The sequence below is a fragment of the Oncorhynchus clarkii genome, chromosome 23 (assembly GCF_045791955.1).
Source record: "Oncorhynchus clarkii lewisi isolate Uvic-CL-2024 chromosome 23, UVic_Ocla_1.0, whole genome shotgun sequence".
NCBI classification, from domain to species: domain Eukaryota; kingdom Metazoa; phylum Chordata; class Actinopteri; order Salmoniformes; family Salmonidae; genus Oncorhynchus; species Oncorhynchus clarkii.
This window is the reverse complement of record NC_092169.1, coordinates 22,787,036-22,805,562: the sequence shown is the minus strand read 5'-3', so window position 1 is coordinate 22,805,562 and position 18,527 is coordinate 22,787,036. Positions and strand designations below refer to the sequence as shown.

Below are 18,527 nucleotides of genomic sequence, written 5' to 3'. Positions count from 1 at the left end.
CATCAAAAACAACATTCAAACCTAGCACTGATTTAATAAAACAAGACAAGCATAATTCATTTTATTCCTCCTATACAAATTCTAATTTTCCACTCAATTCCAATACTGCATTATCTTATTTAGTAGACTCCTTTCTGTTTCATTTGAATGAGGAACAAAATATTATCTTTGATAACGTATCATAACTCTTTATGCATTCTTCCTCACCATAACCATTGGCAAATGTATGCAATCAATCTTTAATATTGGATATGAACCTGTTGTTAAATACATATTTTATAAATCTGTGTGCTTAGCAGGTTGAAAAAGTGATTTAAATATTCTGAAACATTATTACGTTATACAAACAATATGTAAAAATGCATGCAAAAATACCTCATGTTTATCAGCAAGCATGTGGTCGGTTCCATTGCAATACCTGTCAAATTCAGTCAGTGAATCACTTCAGTCACTCAATTCAGTCACTGAAATTACCCTAATCAAACAGAAACCCCATTCATCTCACTTTTAGTGTGTGGTTAGGACTGGCTGGGTATTTCAGTTTGCTCCATGTCTTCCTTCTCATAGATGTAACAGCCCACCTTGCCGATGTTCACTCCTTTTGGTCCATACAGGATGCCGTAGCAAGGGACGTGGCAATAAGGTATCCCTTCATGCTGTAACAAGGGAAACATTCTTTTTTTCAATTGACATTTTTAAACTTATTTTGTACATAATGTTTCTGCAACGGTATCTTACGGCAAAAAAAGAGCTTCTGGATATCAGGACAGCGATCACTCACCTTGAATTAGACAAAACATGCAATCGTTGGACAATAAATTAGACAAGGTACGATCACGGATATCCTACCAACGGGACATCAAAATCTGTAATATCCTATGTTTCACGGAATCGTGGCTGAATGACGACATGGATATTCAGGTAGCGGGATATACGCTGCACCGGAAGGATAGAACAGCACACTCCGAGGGGGGGCGGGCTGTGCATATTTGTAAACTACAGCTGGTGCACAAAATCTAAGGAAGTCTCTAGATTTTGCTCACCTAAAGTAGAGTATATTGTGACAAACTGCAGGCACACTACTTGCCTAGAGAGTTTTCAGCTATACTTTTCGTGGCTGTTTATTTACCACCACAGACAGATGATGGCACTATGACCACACTCAGTCAGCTGCATAAGGAAATAAGCAAACAGGAAACCACTCACCCAGAGGCGGCGCTCCTAGTGGCCGGAAACATTAATGCAGGAAAATGTAAATCAGTTCTACCAAATTTCTATCAACATGTTAAATGTGCAACCAGAGGGAAAACAATTGTAGATCACCTGTACTCCACACACAGAGACGCGTACAAAGCTCTCCCTCGCCCTCCATTTGGTAAATCCAACCACAACTCTATCCTCCTGATTTCTGCTTAAAAGCAAAAATTAAAGCAGGAAGCACCAGTGACTCGGTCTATAAAAAAAGTGGTCAGATGAAGCAGATGCTAAACTACAGGACTGCTTTGCTATCACAGACTGGAACATGTTCCGGGATTCTTCCGATGGCATTGAGGAGTACACGACATCAGTCACTGGCTTTATCAATAAGTGCATCGATGACGTCGCCCCCACAATGACTGTACGTACATACCCCAACCAGAAGTCATGGATTACAAGCAACATTCGCACTAAGCTAAAGGGTAGAGCTGCCGCTTTCAAGGTCCGGGACTCTAATCTGGAAGCTTACAAGAAATCCTGCTATGCCCTGCGACGAACCATCAAACAGGCAAAGTGTCAATACAGGACTAAGATTGAATCATACTACTTACTGTACACTGGCTCCGACGCTCATTTTATGTGGCAGGGCTTGCAAACTATTACAGACTACAAAGGGAAGCACAGCCGCAAGCTGCCCAGTGACACGAGCCTACTAGATGAGCTAAATCACTTCTATGTATGATTTAATTGACCAACATCAATGCATCTTCAGATTGTCTTATAAGTCCATGTGGGCTAGGCATCCTGAAAATGCAAGACACTTTAATAATAAAATCAATCAAATCAACCTTACTTGTGAATTTCAACACAGAAACACTGATGTTGATCTTAAAAGCAGCCATCGCTTCAGGTCATCAGTAACTGTAGTAGACAGTATTAATGTGGATGTAATACCTCAGCATGTCCACCAGAGGTCAGTGTCTTCTTACACCTCTCACAGCGCAGGCAGGGTCTGTGCCAGTTCCAACCCAGGGACATCACCTTCTCTGCTGCAGAGACAGACAAACCCCTCACTATGATTACCTCATTCAACTGGCATGTCAGGATAATTAAGAAAAAGTAGGTACTGGTAGGTACTGTGTGGATCAGTTGGTAAAAACGTGGTGATTGCCACACTGAGGTCTTGGGTTCAATTCCCACAGTGATCACATACCAAAAATGTATGCACTCACTGTAGTTCACTTTGAAAATATAAGAGTCTGCGAAGTGACCACTTGAACTATCAGTCCAACATAGAAAAATAAAAAAGCACATAATGCTTTGAGTTGAGTTGAGTGCTCAATGTTTATATCATAAATCAATCATGAACAATCTGACCAAAACTTACCAAAATAGACCACTTTTTCACAGCCAGGACAGAGTGAGGTCTCTCCAGCAAACATCCTGGTCTGAGGGGGAGGTACTGACAAAACAACAATAGCTAGAGGTTATTCACCCGACAGAAACAAATAAATCAGCCTCAATTAAACTCATAAATTAACCCTACATAAACTCACATATTTGATTTTCTACAAATTACCAGACAGCAAACATTTGGACAAACCAGTGCAAAAGACAAACTCAACATACCAGTGACCAAGTCCAGCTGATAAAATAAATGTAATCTCCTACTTGACATAATTATTCAAAATATACAATTTTTCTATTCAGGTTAACCAAACACATCAACTCTGTTTCCAGATTAAACAGTGACATGATACATAACAGAAAGTTTGGGTTTACAACGTTTTACAAAAGACAAAACTCAACAGATTATAAATCATTATAAATTTAACATCGAGCGATCAGCAACTACCCCACCCATTCCTTCAAAATCATTTTAATCTCTAAAGGAAACGTTAAACCCAACAAGTTGTTTGTTAAAAAGATCTGTTGAAAGTTCTAACATGGGTCAATCTTGAATCTTGTAATCAGAGTGTTGTTTAAAGACGGATGGCTCTATTTTTGGCTGGTTTAAGGCGGCGCTAGGGTCAAACGCACGTTCGTTTTGCAATTTCGTCAAGTAAAAACTGGCGTAGTAGCATTTTCTAGCGCTAAAACCAGATTCGGCAATTTACCTGTTTTATAACAGCTCACTTGCGCTCAGATGAGCGGGTGTATTTTAGGCATGTCCTTAAAAACTTGACCCAAAGTGCTAATTTCCGGCAGCGCTGATAGGGATATTTAAGACCAACCAAAAGCTGGTTTTAGAGGTAACGCAGTTGGTAATGGCTTGAATTTTGACTGCGGAAACGCAGCCTATCCAGCTGTGATACACACTGCTCATATGTGCAATGGAACAAGAGTAGAGTAATGTGCTTTTGGTGCCAGTATACTTCCAATTTAAAGACAAAAAAAACACATTTCTTGCCCATTTTGTTTTATTTGATTAAAAACCAAGAATAACCTACCCCCCTCCATGATGTAGGCTGCATGGTCATGCCCATCATGAAACGAGAGATGAGAACCTTGGTGAATTCTGCAGTGATGCCAATTTAGCAATTTTGTTGCTAGATTTAGCAAATTTTTAGACTAGCCTGGCAACTTTTTTTCAAACAGCACCTAGCAACAAATTTAGCTACTTTAAAACATTTATTTGGAACTTTTAGCAACTTTTGAAAAGTGACTCAAACGCTAAAATGCACGCTCAGTCACAAAACATGTGCCTTTCCTTTTTGTTGTATTAACAACAAATCAATACAGAGAGTACATGAGGGAACACAAGAATATATCAATTATATATAATGGACAATTGAGCTAGGGGGTACAATATCACCTTACACAAGGACCTTAAGGGACATACTGTACATGCACTTATAATTCTAACAGCTTTTTTGTTAGTAGAGTATTTAATTGTCTTAAAATACAGTTCAATTTATTTTTGTAGGGTAAGAAAATTTGTTTTTTTGTTTGTAAATTTACATTTGTGAATATGACATTTGGCCAAAAGAATAATGAAATGAATTACATATCATTTTTTCAGCTTATTCCAATCATAGGTAAATAATCCAAGCAGTACATCTCTCCACAATAGTGTAAGATCTTCATAAATGTGTTCAATTATAAATCTACTGATGTCTTGCCACAGTTTTCTTACATGAATAGAATGACAAAAAAGATGCAACACTGTTTCTGGGTGGTCATTATAAAAGGAGCAATTTGAGTTTATGTTTTCCTTAAACTTCTTCATATGGTGTTTGGCAGGATAATATTTATGATTAATTTTAAAGCAAACTTCCTTAATTTTGTTAACAAGTAGGTATGTGTGTGGCAGCATCCAACCTTTTTTTCCAACAGATATTATCAATAAATCCATTCCAATAAGGCATGACATAAGGTATACAACATCCTGCTGAAACAACGATCGTATCGCTCTGTTGTTGAATGGACCAAAAGTTATAGATACAACATCCTGCTGAAACAAGGATTGTATCGCTCTGTTGTTGAATGGACCAAAAGAGAAACAAATCTTTCCTCCTGATGAGTTAACAGGGTCAATAGAAGGTAGGCTCTGAGGGTCAGGTCTTGACACGTTCCTGAATAATAGAGCAACACCTGAGGGAATGGAATCTAAAAAAATTGCAAAATCTTTAGGTGTTACAGGGACCTTGTAAAGTGATAAGAATTCCTTATAACTGAGTAAAAGACCCTCTGCATTTACCAGTTGGCTCACCAATAGGATATTATTTCAAAACCAATAATCTAAAAACAAAGAAGTATTTTATACAATATATCCCGATTATTTCATATATAATATCTGTGTGGAGAAAAATTGTGTTTATAAATTAAGGACCATGACAAGAAAACCTACAGATGAAAAGCAGAAAGTTTCACTGGAACTTTGTCAATATTATAATTGCAAAACAACATGAAGTTAAGGCCACCAAAAGTAGAGAAGACATGATGAGGAATAAAATTCCAGACAGAAGTGGGTCTTCTTAGGAATTGTTTTATCCAATTGATCTTAAAAGTATTATTTAAGGTAGTAAAGTCCAGAAAATTCAGCCCACCATTCTCATAAGTGTTCATTACAACAGTTGTCCTAATGCAATGGGTACGTTTCTCCACAGAAAGTTGAAAAGCATCTGGTCTATCTCCTTGCTTATTTTACTGTCAAGATATAAAGATAGAGTGTCATGTGGTAGTCTAGAGATACCTTCAGCCTTGGTTATTAGGACTCTACCTTTTAAAGATAAGTCCCTCTGTAGCTATTGATTTAGCTTCTTCTCAGTTTTTTTAATAAGAGGGTTAAAATTTAGTAAGCCTCTAGACTTCTGATCCTTTGTAATGGTTATGCCTAAATATGTAAGTTCTTCTTTTACTGGAATACCATAATATGAAGGTGTCACACAATCTTTGACAGCCATGAGTTCACATTTATTAATGTTAAGATATAGACCAGACGCTTTGGAAAAGTATTGTATCACATTGATCGATATGGGATTTGGTTAGCGTCTTTCAGAAAAAGTGTAGTATCGTCAGCCAGCTGACTTATAATAATTTCTTTACCAGCTATGGAAATACCTTGTACATTACTATTATCTAAAGAATTTGCAAGAAGTTGGGTGATTAATAAAAACAGGTACGAGGAGATAGGACAACCTTGCCTAATTCCTCTCTTTAACTCAAATCTAGGTGAAGTGCCATATTTCAATTTAATAGAGCTGTTAACATTTGCATAGAGAGTCTTAATAGCCTTACAGAAAAATCCCCAAAGCCAAGTCTCTCAAGGGAATGATGCTCTACTGTGTCAAATGCTTTATAAAAATCTAAAAATAATATGAACCTGTCTTCAGTTATTAGGTCTGAGTAGTCAAGTATGTCTAATACTAGTCTGATATTGTTAGAAATATGTCTGTTCCTCATGAATCCAGACTGTGTTTCAACAATGATTGCATCCAGAACTTCTTTAATTCTTTTTGCAAGTAGTAAGGCTAATATCTTATAGTCAAAAGAAGACAAATTGGACGCCAGTTATCGATGAGCAGCACTTATTTTTTAGGCAGTGTTATTAACCCCTGACTCATTGTAGGAGGGAGAACATTGTTTTTTTAATTATTGTTTTTTTTACCCCCTTTTTTGCCCCAATTTTGTGGTATCTAATTATTGGTAGGTACTGTCTTGTCTCATCGCTACAACTCCCATACGGGCTCGGGAGAGACGAAGGTCGAGAGCCATGCATCCTCCGAAACTAAACCCAACCAAGCCGCACTGCTTCTTAACACAGCGCGCATCCAACCCGGAAGCCAGCCGCACCAATGTGTCAGAGGAAACACCGTGCACCTGGCGACCTGGTTAGCGTGCACTGCGCCCGGCCCGCCACAGGAGTCGCTAGTGCGTGATGAGACAAGGATATCCCTACCGGCCAAGCCCTCCCCAACCCGGATGACGCTAGGCCAGTTGTGTGTCGCCCCATGGACCTCCAGGTCGCGGCCAGCTGCAACAGAGCCTGGGCTCGAACCCAGAGTCTCTGGTGGCACAGCTAGCACTGCGACACAGTGCCTTAGACCACTGCGCCACCCGGGAGGCCCCATTGTTTTTAATACTCTCTAAAAAAATACTTCAAATACTTGTTCAGAAAATAATTAGTAAAATTCTGATGTAATTCCATCAACACCTGGTGATTTATTGTTCTTCAGATGTTTGATAGACTCTGTAATCGCTTCAACTTTGATTGGTACATCACACTGTTTAGATTCTATATCACTGATAGAGTGAACATTATTCAGTGAGTTAAAAAACATATCTGTGGATTCCTGACACAAAACATGTGCCTGGCCGCAAAAGTGCATAGTGAGTGACGTCAGCAGCAGGCGCTCAGCTCGTGCACAGGCTGCAGCAGGCCAGCAGCAATTTCAGCAAATTGCAAATCATTGTTGGCTGACTGCAGCAGTAGTACGGGTTCAACGAGCAAAACCCAATGAATGTAGTTGGTCACGAACGTTTGATCTTGAACAGAACTTACAACATCAATCAACATGTCTCAATCAAAATTGTACAGCCAGAAGTACAGAAAAGGGTGGGAGTCTGTACCTGAACAATTGTCAAATCATATTTGTTTCCGAGATGTTCAGTCAATTTGAGTAACGTTATTGTGTATTCTATGTAATGACGCAGTTTTCATCACAATGTAATTTAGCAACAAATCAACCTGCCTCTAGAAACTTACCCTGAAAATTGGTTGGCAACACTGGAATACGGTGAACCTCGTATTCAGAAGTTATCTATAACCTGTAGAAATGGCTTGTTTTCCGTTTCATATATTCAAAACCCAAGCCCTCCCTTATGCCTACTATAACGAAGGGCTGTTCAGCAATGCATGTCTTTTTTTCCCTGATTGTATGATATTATTACATTTTACATGTATTTATAGTTGTTGTTTTTAAAAAACGGATTGCTTGTCATTCATTCATTTGTAATACAACCAAACTTATTAGAATGATTCACCTTCCTGGTATTATGGTGACAAGTCACTGCCGTGGCGCGCTTGCAAGGAAACTTCTGGAGATGTGTGAATGCAATCTGATCTGTAAAATGGTTCCAATTATGTTCATAAAACTTAGGACCATTTGGGAGAAGTATAACAGTGAGCGGACATTCTCCCTTTCTATTTATTTTGGATATTTGTCCAGCTGCTGGAAACGTTTGGATGTGGGTAAAACTCTCCATAGTCTACGTTGTTTTAATATTATACAGTGAGGGAAATAAGTATTTGATCCCCTGCTGATTTTGTATGTTTGCCCACTGACAAAGAAATGATCCGTCTATAATTTTAATGGTAGGTTTATTTGAACAGTGAGAGACAGAATAACAACAAAAAAATCCAGAAAAACGCATGTCAAAAATGTTATAAATTGATTTGCATTTTAATGAGGGAAATAAGTATTTGACCCCTCTGCAAAACATGACCTAGTACTTGGTGGCAAAACCCTTGTTGGCAATCAAAGAGGTCAGATGTTTCTTGTAGTTGGTTTGCATAAATCTCAGGAGGGATTTTGTCCCACTCCTCTTTGCAGATCTTCTCCTAGTCATCAAGGTTTTGAGGCTGACGTTTGGCAACTCAAACCTTCTGCTCCCTCCACAGATTTTCTATGGGATTAAGGTCTGGAGACTGGCTAGGCCACTCCAGAACCTTAATGTGCTTCTTCTTGAGCCACTCCTTTGTTGCCTTGGCCGTGTGTTTTGGGTCATTGTCATGCTGGAATACCCATCCACGACCCATTTTCAATGCCCTGGCTGAGGGAAGGAGGTTCTCACCCAAGATTTGACGGTACATGGCCCCGTCCATCGTCCCTTTGATGCGGGGAAGTTGTCATGTCCCCTTAGCAGAAAAACACCCCCAAAGCATAATGTTTCCACCTCCATGTTTGACGGCGGGGATGGTGTTCTTGGGGTCATAGGCAGCATTCCTCCTCCTCCAAACACGGCGAGTTGAGTTGATGCCAAAGAGCTCCATTTTGGTCTTATCTGACCACAACACTTTCACCCAGTTGTCCTCTGAATCATTCAGATGTTCATTGGCAAACTTCAGATGGGCATGTATATGTGCTTTCTTGAGCAGGGGGACCTTGCGGGCGCTGCAGGATGTCAGTCCTTCATGGTGTAGTGTGTTACCAATTGTTTTCTTGGTGACTATGGTCCCAGCTGCCTTGAGATCATTGACAAGATCCTCCCATGTAGTTCTGGGCTGATTCCTCACCGTTCTCATGATCATTGCAACTCCACTAGGTGAGATCTTGCATGGAGCCCCAGGCCGAGGGAGATTGACAGTTCTTTTGTGTTTCTTCCATTTGCGAATAATCGCACCAACTGTTGTCACCTTCTCACCAAGCTGCTTGGCGATGGTCTTGTAGCCCATTCCAGCCTTGTGTAGGTCTACAATCTTGTCCCTGACATCCTTGCAGAGCTCTTTGGTCTTGGCCATGGTGGAGAGTTTGGAATCTGATTGATTGATTGCTTCTGTGGACAGGTGTCTTTTATACAGGTAACAAGCTGAGATTAGGAGCACTCCCTTTAAGAGTGTGCTCCTAATCTCAGCTCATTACCTGTATAAAAGACACTTCGGAGCAAGAAATCTTTCTGATTGAGAGGGGGTCAAATACTTATTTCCCTCATTAAAATGCAAATCAATTTATAACATTTTTGACACGCGTTTTTCTTGTTTTTAGTTTTTATTCTGTCTCTCACTGTTCAAATAAACCTACCATTAAAATTATAGACTGATAATTTATTTGTCAGTGGGCAAACATACAAAATCAGCAGGGGATTAAATACTTTTTTCCCTCACTGTATACCCATGTGGAAAAATTATGCGGCCTGTAAGTGTGACATAGCCAATTTAAAACAAGTTGATATTTTGTTTTGATTTTGATTGCAATTATCCGTTCTCTTTTTAGGCCTGATCAATAGTGAATTTAATCTTGCTTATTGACAATGTTTGGCATGTACATGGTCAGCCATAATGCAACTTACCTAAACCCATATATCTGTGTGAATGCTATTGAAGCCATGCAATCACTTAGAACAATGTGGACTGGAAATGGGTTCACGTTAACATATTTAGCAAAGAGCGGCCTACATTTTGTTATTTCATTTCTGTAAGCCACTTAACAAACTTTATACAATGGGTGGTTCTAATCCTGAATGCTGATTGGTTAAAACCGCATTCCAGCCGGTGTCTATTCCACAAGTTACCACCTTAAAATACCTATTTACTCTGTTCCATCTGACTGTCAAACCACTGTCAGCCCAGCCAAGCAATTTATAAACTTGATCGGCACTATAAAAAGCTTTTAGATATTATCTCACATTTCTTTTAGACTAACATTTTGTTTTCAACAGCGGAGATTTGTATAAACCTTGCTGTCTGTTTCTCCGACATTTGCAACATTGTTTCAATATTCAAATTAGATCTCCAGCTCTCCCATAGTAATGAATGTGTTGGGAGGAGACAGACAGTTAGGCAGCGTTTCTCAGCCAGTCGAAATCATGAATCAGCTGGCATCATTTTTATGGATATATACAAAGAAATGTAAATTGAAAAAAGGTACAATGAAATGAACTGTAGCTAGTTAGCAGTCTTTCCAGCTTCAGTTTGAAGTGGTTTTGTTAGCTGTTGGCTAGCTCCTCTGAACAACAGTGTCCTAACGAGAGAGCACATTTTCTATACAAGGTGAAATCGTGCCCCATTAGCTCATAGTTATGGATGTATCCAAATAAATGTCACTATGAAACAGCTTAAACAAATGCAGCTACTGTTGTTATTCTGTCTGTACTGTTTGACGTGACTGTAAGTTAGCCGTAGTTGGCTAGCTAGCAAGCAAGGGATAGGAACGCTGACAGCCAGTATGGCAATGCAACATTTAGAACGAACGACTTGGTCGCGTCCTAAGATACAGAACAAAAAGACTGAACGACTGAGTCGCGTCTCTAGCAACCGAACCGATAGAACAAACGACTAGCTGGCTTGGGCAGCAACCCTAGATTTGTGTCAAGACTGTATCTTGTGGAAGGATGAAATAGTATAAATACATTAATTAAAATACAGTTTTTAATGAAAATATGTCAAAGATTATTTGAATATGTTGGTAACTTCATTTTGGGCCTAACAACACCGTGCCAATATATCCTTTAAACACCAGCTTCTCGGGCATTATCTCTTAAATGACAGACTAACATTGGATTTGGAGTTGATTCCAAGGAAATACATAAAAGACTGTAAATACACAACTTGAAGCAACCACATATTTGGCCATGGAGTACGTTCTGATTGGCCAGTGAGGGGCCAAGCCTCGACTCACCCATAACTTGTTTATTCCTCAAAACCCAGCCCTTTTGTGGCAACGCCAGCAAGTGCACCAATAATTGTGACAGTGAAATTAGCAAAATTATTTCTGACACACGTGTGAATCTATTGCGCTACCACCTGCACTTAGATTTACCATTGCGTTAGGTTAGTTAAAATAGAGCCCATTGTCAAAGTTAGACATACACTGAGTATACAAACATTAGGAACACCTTCTTAATATTGAGTTGCACCCCCATTTGCCCTCAGAACAGGCTCGATTTGTCGGGGCATGGACTACCATACCCTGTTCAAAGGCACTTAAATATTTTGTCTTGCCCATTTACCCTCTGAATGGCACACATACACAATCCATGTCTCAATTGTCTCAAGGCTTAAAAATCCTTCTTTAACCTGTCTCCTCGCTTTCATCGACACTGATTGAAGTGGTATCAATAAGGAATCATAGCTTTCACCTGGATTCACCTGGTCAGTCTATGTTATGAAAAGAGCATGTTTTGTACACTCAGTGAATGTTGTACTGCAAATTACTTGAAAGTTCATCGTTGGTCATGTTTTATGGGGTTATATGTGTCTTAAAAGATCAGATACATGTCAGCCTTTTATATAACTCAAAGTATTGTGTCGATGTTAGATAGAACACTAAGTCCCTTGTCAAATGTGAAGTGTCACTAAAAATTCCTCATTCCTCCCCAGTGATGAACAGAGATAGGATCATTACAAGTGTGTCTGTGTGTGTGTCTGTGTAACCCTCTCTCTACCGCTTTATGTTGCTATATTTAACCCTTAAAGGTCATACTTGGAGCACTTGGTAAGGCCAGTTAATCTGAGCAGCCCTGATAAAAAGGACTCGTTCCTGTGTGTGTATGTGTCTATAGACTACATAGCCAAAAGCGGTGTGGTCAACTGCTCGTCAAACATCTCATTCCAAAATCATGAGCATTAATATGGAGTTGATCCCCCTTTGCTGCTATAATAGCCTCCATGGGAAGGGAAGGGTTTCCACTAGATGTTGGAACATTGCTGCGGGGACTTCCATTCAGCCGCAAAAACATTAGTGAGGTCGGGGCACTGATTTTGAGCGATTAGATCTGGCTCGAAGTTGGCTTTTCAATTCATCCCAAAGGTGTTCAATGGGGTTGAGCTCGGGGCTCTGTGCAGGCCAGTCAAGTTCTTCCACACCGATCTCGACAAACCATTTCTGAATGGACCTCGCTTTGTGCACTGGGGATTGTCATGCTGAAACAGGAAAGGGCTTTCCCAGAACTGTTGCCACAAAGTTGGAAGCACAGAATCGTCTAGAATGTCAGTGTATGCTGTAGCGTTAAGATTTCCCTTCACTGGAACTAAGGGGCCTAGCCCGAACCATGAAAAACAGCCCCAGACCATTATTACTCCTCCACCAAACTTTACAGTTGGCACTACACATTGTGGCAGGTAGCATTCTCCTGGCGTCCGCTAAAACCCATATTCGTCCGTTGGACTACCATGTGGTGAAGTGTGATTCATCACTCCAGAGAACGTGTTTCCACTGCTCCAGAGTCCAATGGCGGCAGGCTTTACACCACTCCAGCTGACGCTTGGCATTGTGCATGGTGATCTTGTTGGAAAGGTGTTATCCTATGACAATGCCACGTTGAAAGTCAGTACGAGCCATTCTACTGCCAGTGTTTGTCTATGGAGATTGCATGGCTGTTGGCTCGATTTTACACACCTGTCAGCAACGGGTATGGCTGATATAGCCGAATAGACTAATAGCTGTCCACATCGTTTTGGCCATGTAGTGTATGTGTGTGTGAGGTGGCGAGAGCTAAGGAGGGTTTTGTTTTTCATTAAGACAATATGTTAACTCTAAACTCCCTTAATAATACTATTACTACCCCTATTACTACCCCTGGCCCCAGATCTGTTTGTGTGGTCTTTCTATGGTATTGTTTGCCATGACAATGACCATAGGAGATAGCAAAACAGCGCAAACAGATCTGGGATCAGGCTACCGTCCCTTACCTTTGGGTTGGTTCCGGGTGACCTGCATGGTGGTCCATGGTGTGGTGGGAGATCCTTCTGAGGGGCTGTCAAAGGCAGGTTGAGGAGTGTCGTAGATGTAGGAGCCTGCCCCTCCAATGTTCACACCTGGAGGAGAGGTTATTAGGCAGCCATAGTATTATGTGGTATTATGAGGCGCTAGAGTTTGAACTTAGCCAAAGTACCAGTGTCTTACAACTAGTGCCATGGAACTATTGGTTACTCTTCTGCTGTACCGAAATTTGGTTGTCAGTGTGTTATATTAAAAAAGGAAATGCTTTAAGCCCCAGTAGAGGTCCTACTGCATAACTCCCACGTTAGACGATAGGCAGAATTGCAGAGGAGGGAGAAGCCAAGGGGAAATGCCTGCTGTTTTTCAATTGGGTTTGAGGTTCCTTTATCCAAACAACCAGAATCAAACCCAACCCACATCCTACCCAAACCACCAGAGACACACACATTCCAGACAAATTCCTTGTTTCTGTATGTATGTACTGGGTCAACTCATCTGAAATGTGCATGATTAGAGGGTAATCTCATTCTTTCTAGATCATCTATAAAGATAGTAATAATAATTTTCATAGATATGAGCTGAAGTTTGTCAGATGAGTAACCGTCATTACTTTACATTTAGCTTCCCCAGTCTAATGACCCTCACCTATGTATTGGCCCCCAAACTGATAGAACCCAGGTGCCATCTAGGAAATGAGATGTTGCCGCCTATATTTACCATCCATGTTTTGTGACACCCCCACAACAATCATATGATAAGCAGGCATAATAATATAAGGTGATAATTCTTGCCATTTGTTTGAAAGTGACTTAGACCTTTGGATCGAAACATTACACTCAATAAACTGCGGGAGCTTTCAACAGTTTGTAGATACGGTGCCTAGTGAAAGTCTACACACCCTTTGCACAGTCTATACATTTTGCTGCCTTAGAAAAAATTCTGAAAAGCGATTCAATTTGATATTTTTCCTAACAATTTACACAACCTACTCCCCATTTTTAAAGTGAAAATATTTGTTTTAAATGAAGATGCCTTGATTGCATATGTCTTCACACCCCAGAGTAAATACTTGGTGGAAGCACCTTTGGCAGCCATTACATCTGTGATGAATTGAAAACAACTTTATACCAAATTAGGTTAGGGAAACATATACTGTATATCTATTGTTTTTGTCAAAATTGCTCAAGCTCAGTACATTTGGTTGGGAATCATTGATGTACAGCAATATTCAATCTTTGTCCCAAGCAAATTTAAGTCAGGACTGAGACTGGACGTCTCAGGAACACGCAACACCTCTTTAAAACCATTCTGGTGGGTCTTTGGCATTAACATATGTGTAATTGTCCTTCTGGAAAGTAAGCCTTTATCCCAGGGTTTTCAGAAGACTGAAGTGGGTTTTCCACTAACTTTTTACCTGGGTTTTGCTTCTTTCATGTTTATTTTGATCTTGACAAACTCCCCAGTCCATACTGGTGACAAGCACACTCATAAAATGATGCTGCCATCACAATACTTGAAAATACAGAGGGTTGCTCCTGTATTGTGTTGGATTTGATGCAAACCTGTAATTTTCTATGTTGTCTTGCAGTATTACTTAACAGGCTTATTGCAAACATAATTGATTATTTGCAGATTATTTTTTTTAACACGAGCTTCCTTCTTTGAATATTGCTGTCATTAATGATTCCCAACAACTTGACTGAGCTCGAGCAATTTTGACAAAAACAATGACCATAAATTGCCCCTAGAATCTTATTTTAAAAATTTCACAGCTCTAATTGCTGCCAAAGGTGTTTCCATTGAGTACTAACTTGGGTGTGAAAGCATACCTAATGAAGACATGTTCATTTATTTTTATTAGGAAAATGTTCTATAATTTTTCTTTCACTTTGACAATGTGAAGTAGGTTGTGTAGATTGGTAGGAACAAAATCAAATAAAATTATTTTTTAGATTGAATTTTAAGGCAGTAAAATGTGAAGACTGTGCAAAGGGTGTGTAGACTTTCACTGGCGACTAATATCTATCTTTCCTCCAGTTATTAAATCTGTCCCTGGGTTCATACACTACTAAACAACCATTCCAGTCATCCTGAGAACGATTAAAGCATCACATTGGGTAATAATCCAAGTCTTAGTAGTGAAAGGACCCATAGGGCTTTGGGCAAAGTTGTGCACTATATAAGGAATAGGGTGCCATTTGGGATACAGAGCATGTCACAATTACCCAGAATAATACCCAAATGTCTGAATAAAAGGGAAGCACCTCAGATTATATCAGAGTTCATTCATGCACTCACAAACTCAAAAATGTGTATGTATTTCTTCCAGGTGAAACTCGTGAATACTCAAAATCCATAATTACTAAGTGTGTAAGCCTATGTGACGTGTACACCAAAATTCAGAATCTACTTTTTTAATGGCACACACAAATCATAGGATTTTGGTGTGCTTCAAAATGTTGTCACAGATTTAAGCAACTTTGAGACGAGGCCTACTTTTTATGCAACTTTCAAACTTTTCTATTGAAGCAACTTTAGGAAATGAGAATGCACTGGCCAGGCGGTATAACACCAGGGCAGGAGGTCATTATAGATATATAAATATCCATCTGGTCCCCACACAGCACACTGAGGATGTCTTGCACTTTGATTCATGGGAAAGGAAATGCCTTGTATGACCGTATAGCATCCGGTATAGTATAGGGGTGATGAAATGTTATAATGTTTTTAACATTGTTTTCTTAATCAATCAAGTACTTTTATGGCTACTGAATGTGTTGAGTGTGTGTGTTTGTGTGCGAGTGTGTACGTGTGTGTGGAGTGTGTAAAGTACAGATGTAGGATCTAAATTTGAACAAGTTTGCTACAGCAGGAAAATAAAAATGTGAATTATATATTAGGTGGATTATAATTAATGGACATTTTCGTATGGGTTGATACATTTTCCGTAAGTGAAAAAAAGCCAATTAAGTTTATCCTATCCTATTATTGGTCTTATTGAATTCAAGCTATAGCGATTCTTCCGCACACCTGCAATTATGTTTTTTTAACAGTAACCTCTTACCTTTGGGTCCGAAGAGAGTTCCGTAGCATGGTTTGTGACAGTAGGGCAACCCATCATGCTGGAAGACAGACCATGTCTAATATTAACAAATAATCTATTATCATAATAAATAGCTGAATATTGGTAATTAAGAAAAACTAAAAAAAACAGGAAATCCCCTCCAAACAATCTGCAGGTTTAGTGCAACTTCCGTTAAAACTATTTACTGAAACAGTTCTACTTATTACTGAAATAAACTGTTTACTGAAACTGAAACTACTGAAATATTTCACAATTCACTGAAATGGAACATTACAGTCAGTCAGTGTCAGTATAAAGCATTAAGGTTTAAACCAATCAGACAGAGGTTATATTTCAGGAGTGTGACTGCTGACTGGTCACTGGCTTCATCACAAATGGCACCATACTCATTTTATAGTGCACTACTTTTGACCAGTGCACATAGGGTCATTCTACAAAAGTGGTGCAACATAGTAACTAGACATACACTGAGTGCACAAAACATTAGGAACACTAATATTGAGTTACAACCCCTTTTGGCTTCAGAACAGACTCAATTCGTTAGGGCATGGACTCTACAAGGTGTCGAAAGCGTTCCACAAAGATGCTGGCCTATGTTGACTTCAATGCTTCCCACAGTTGGCTGGATGTCCTTTGGGTGGTAGACTGTTCTTGATACACAAGGGAAACTTTTGAGCATGAAAAACCCAGCAGCGTTGCCGTTCTTGACAAAAACCGGTGCTCCTGGCACCTACTGTACTACCATACCCCATTCAAAGGCACTTTGTCATGCCCATTTACCCTCTAAATGGCACACATACACAATCCATGTCTCATGGGGTAAAAATCATTATTTAACCCATCTCCTCCCCTTCACCTACACTGATTGAAGTGGATGTAACAAGTGACATCAATAAGGGATCATAGCTTTCCCTGGATTCAGCTGATCAGTCTACAGTGCATTCGGAAAGTATTCAGACCCCTTCCTTTTTCCACATTTTGTTACGTTACAGCTTTATTCTAAAACGGATGCAATTATTTAATCGTATTTTTTGTATGTATAAATATATAATGTACAAAAAATATATATATGTACATAACTATTCAGACCTTTTACTCTGAGGCTCGAAATTAAGCCCAGGTGCATCCTGTTTCCATTGATCTTCCTTGAGATGTTTCTACAACTTGATTGGAGTCCACCTGTGGTACATTCAATTGATTGGACATGCTTTGGAAAGGCACACACCTGTCTATATAATGTCCCACAGTTGACAGCACATGTCAGAGCAAAAACCAAGCCAAGATGTCGAAGGAATTGCCGTAAAGCTCAGAGAAAGAATTGTGTCGAGGCACAGATCTGGGGAAGGGTAACAAAACATTTCTGCAGCATTGAAGGTCCCCAAGAACACAATGGCCTCCATCATTCTTAAATGGAAGAAGTTTGGAACCACCAAGACTCTTCTTAGAGCTGGATGCCCAACCAAACTGGGCAATTGGGGGAGAAGGGCTTTGGTCAGGGAGGTGATTGTTTTACTTTTTATTTCACCTTTATTTAACCAGGTAGGCTAGTTGAGAACAAGTTTTCATTTACAACTGCGATCTGCCCAAGATAAAGCATAGCAGTGTGAACAGACAACAACACAGTGTTACACATGGAGTAAACAATAAACAAGTCAATAACACAGTAGAAAAAAAAGAAGAAAAAAAGAGAGTCTATATACATTGTGTGTAAAAGGCATGAGGAGGTAGGTGAATAATTACAATTGAGCAGATTAACACTGGAGTGATAAATGATCAGATGGTCATGTGCAGGTAGAGATACTGGTGTGCAAAAGAGCAGAAAAGTAAATAAATAAAAACAGTATGGGGATGAGTTAGGTAAATTGGGTGGGCTATTTACCAATGGACTATGTACAGCTGCAGCGATTGGTTAGCTGCTCAGATAGCAGATGTTTAAAGTTGGTGAGGGAGTTAAAAGTCTCCAACTTCAATCAGGCCTTATGGTAGAGTGGCCAGACGGAAGCCACTCCTCAGTAAAAGGCACATGACAGCCTGCTTGGAGTTTGCCAAAAGGCACCTAAAGGACTCTCAGACCGTGAAAAACAAGATTCTCTGGTCTGATTAAATCAAAATCGAACTGTTTGGCCTGAATGGCAAGTGTGACTTCTGGAGGAAACTTGGCACCATCCCTACGGTGAAACATGGTGAAGGCAGCATCATGCTGTAGGGATAGTTTTCAACTGCATGGACTGGGAGACTAGTCAGGATCGAAGGAAAGATGAACGGAGCAAAGTAAAGAGAGATCCTTGATGAAAACCTGCTCCAGAGGGCTCAGGACCTCAGACTGTGTTTAATGTCACATTTCAGATTTGTATTTTCAAAAT

General features: G+C 39.7%; 1 protein-coding gene across 1 annotated transcript in view; it reads right to left on the bottom strand.

Annotated features, from left to right (window-relative positions):
• Positions 1-14: 14 nt before the first annotated feature.
• LOC139381180 (cysteine-rich protein 3-like) overlaps positions 15-18,527 on the bottom strand; it is a 32,353-nt gene continuing 13,840 nt past the window's right edge. Inside the window, exons 3-7 of the mRNA XM_071124598.1 lie at positions 16,144-16,201; positions 13,049-13,174; positions 2,585-2,659; positions 2,152-2,246; positions 15-656 (exon numbers count right to left, since the gene is read on the bottom strand). Of these exons, the coding sequence (XP_070980699.1) occupies positions 519-656; positions 2,152-2,246; positions 2,585-2,659; positions 13,049-13,174; positions 16,144-16,201 (492 nt within the window). The 3' untranslated portion in view covers positions 15-518. The remainder of the gene's footprint in view (positions 657-2,151; positions 2,247-2,584; positions 2,660-13,048; positions 13,175-16,143; positions 16,202-18,527) is intronic.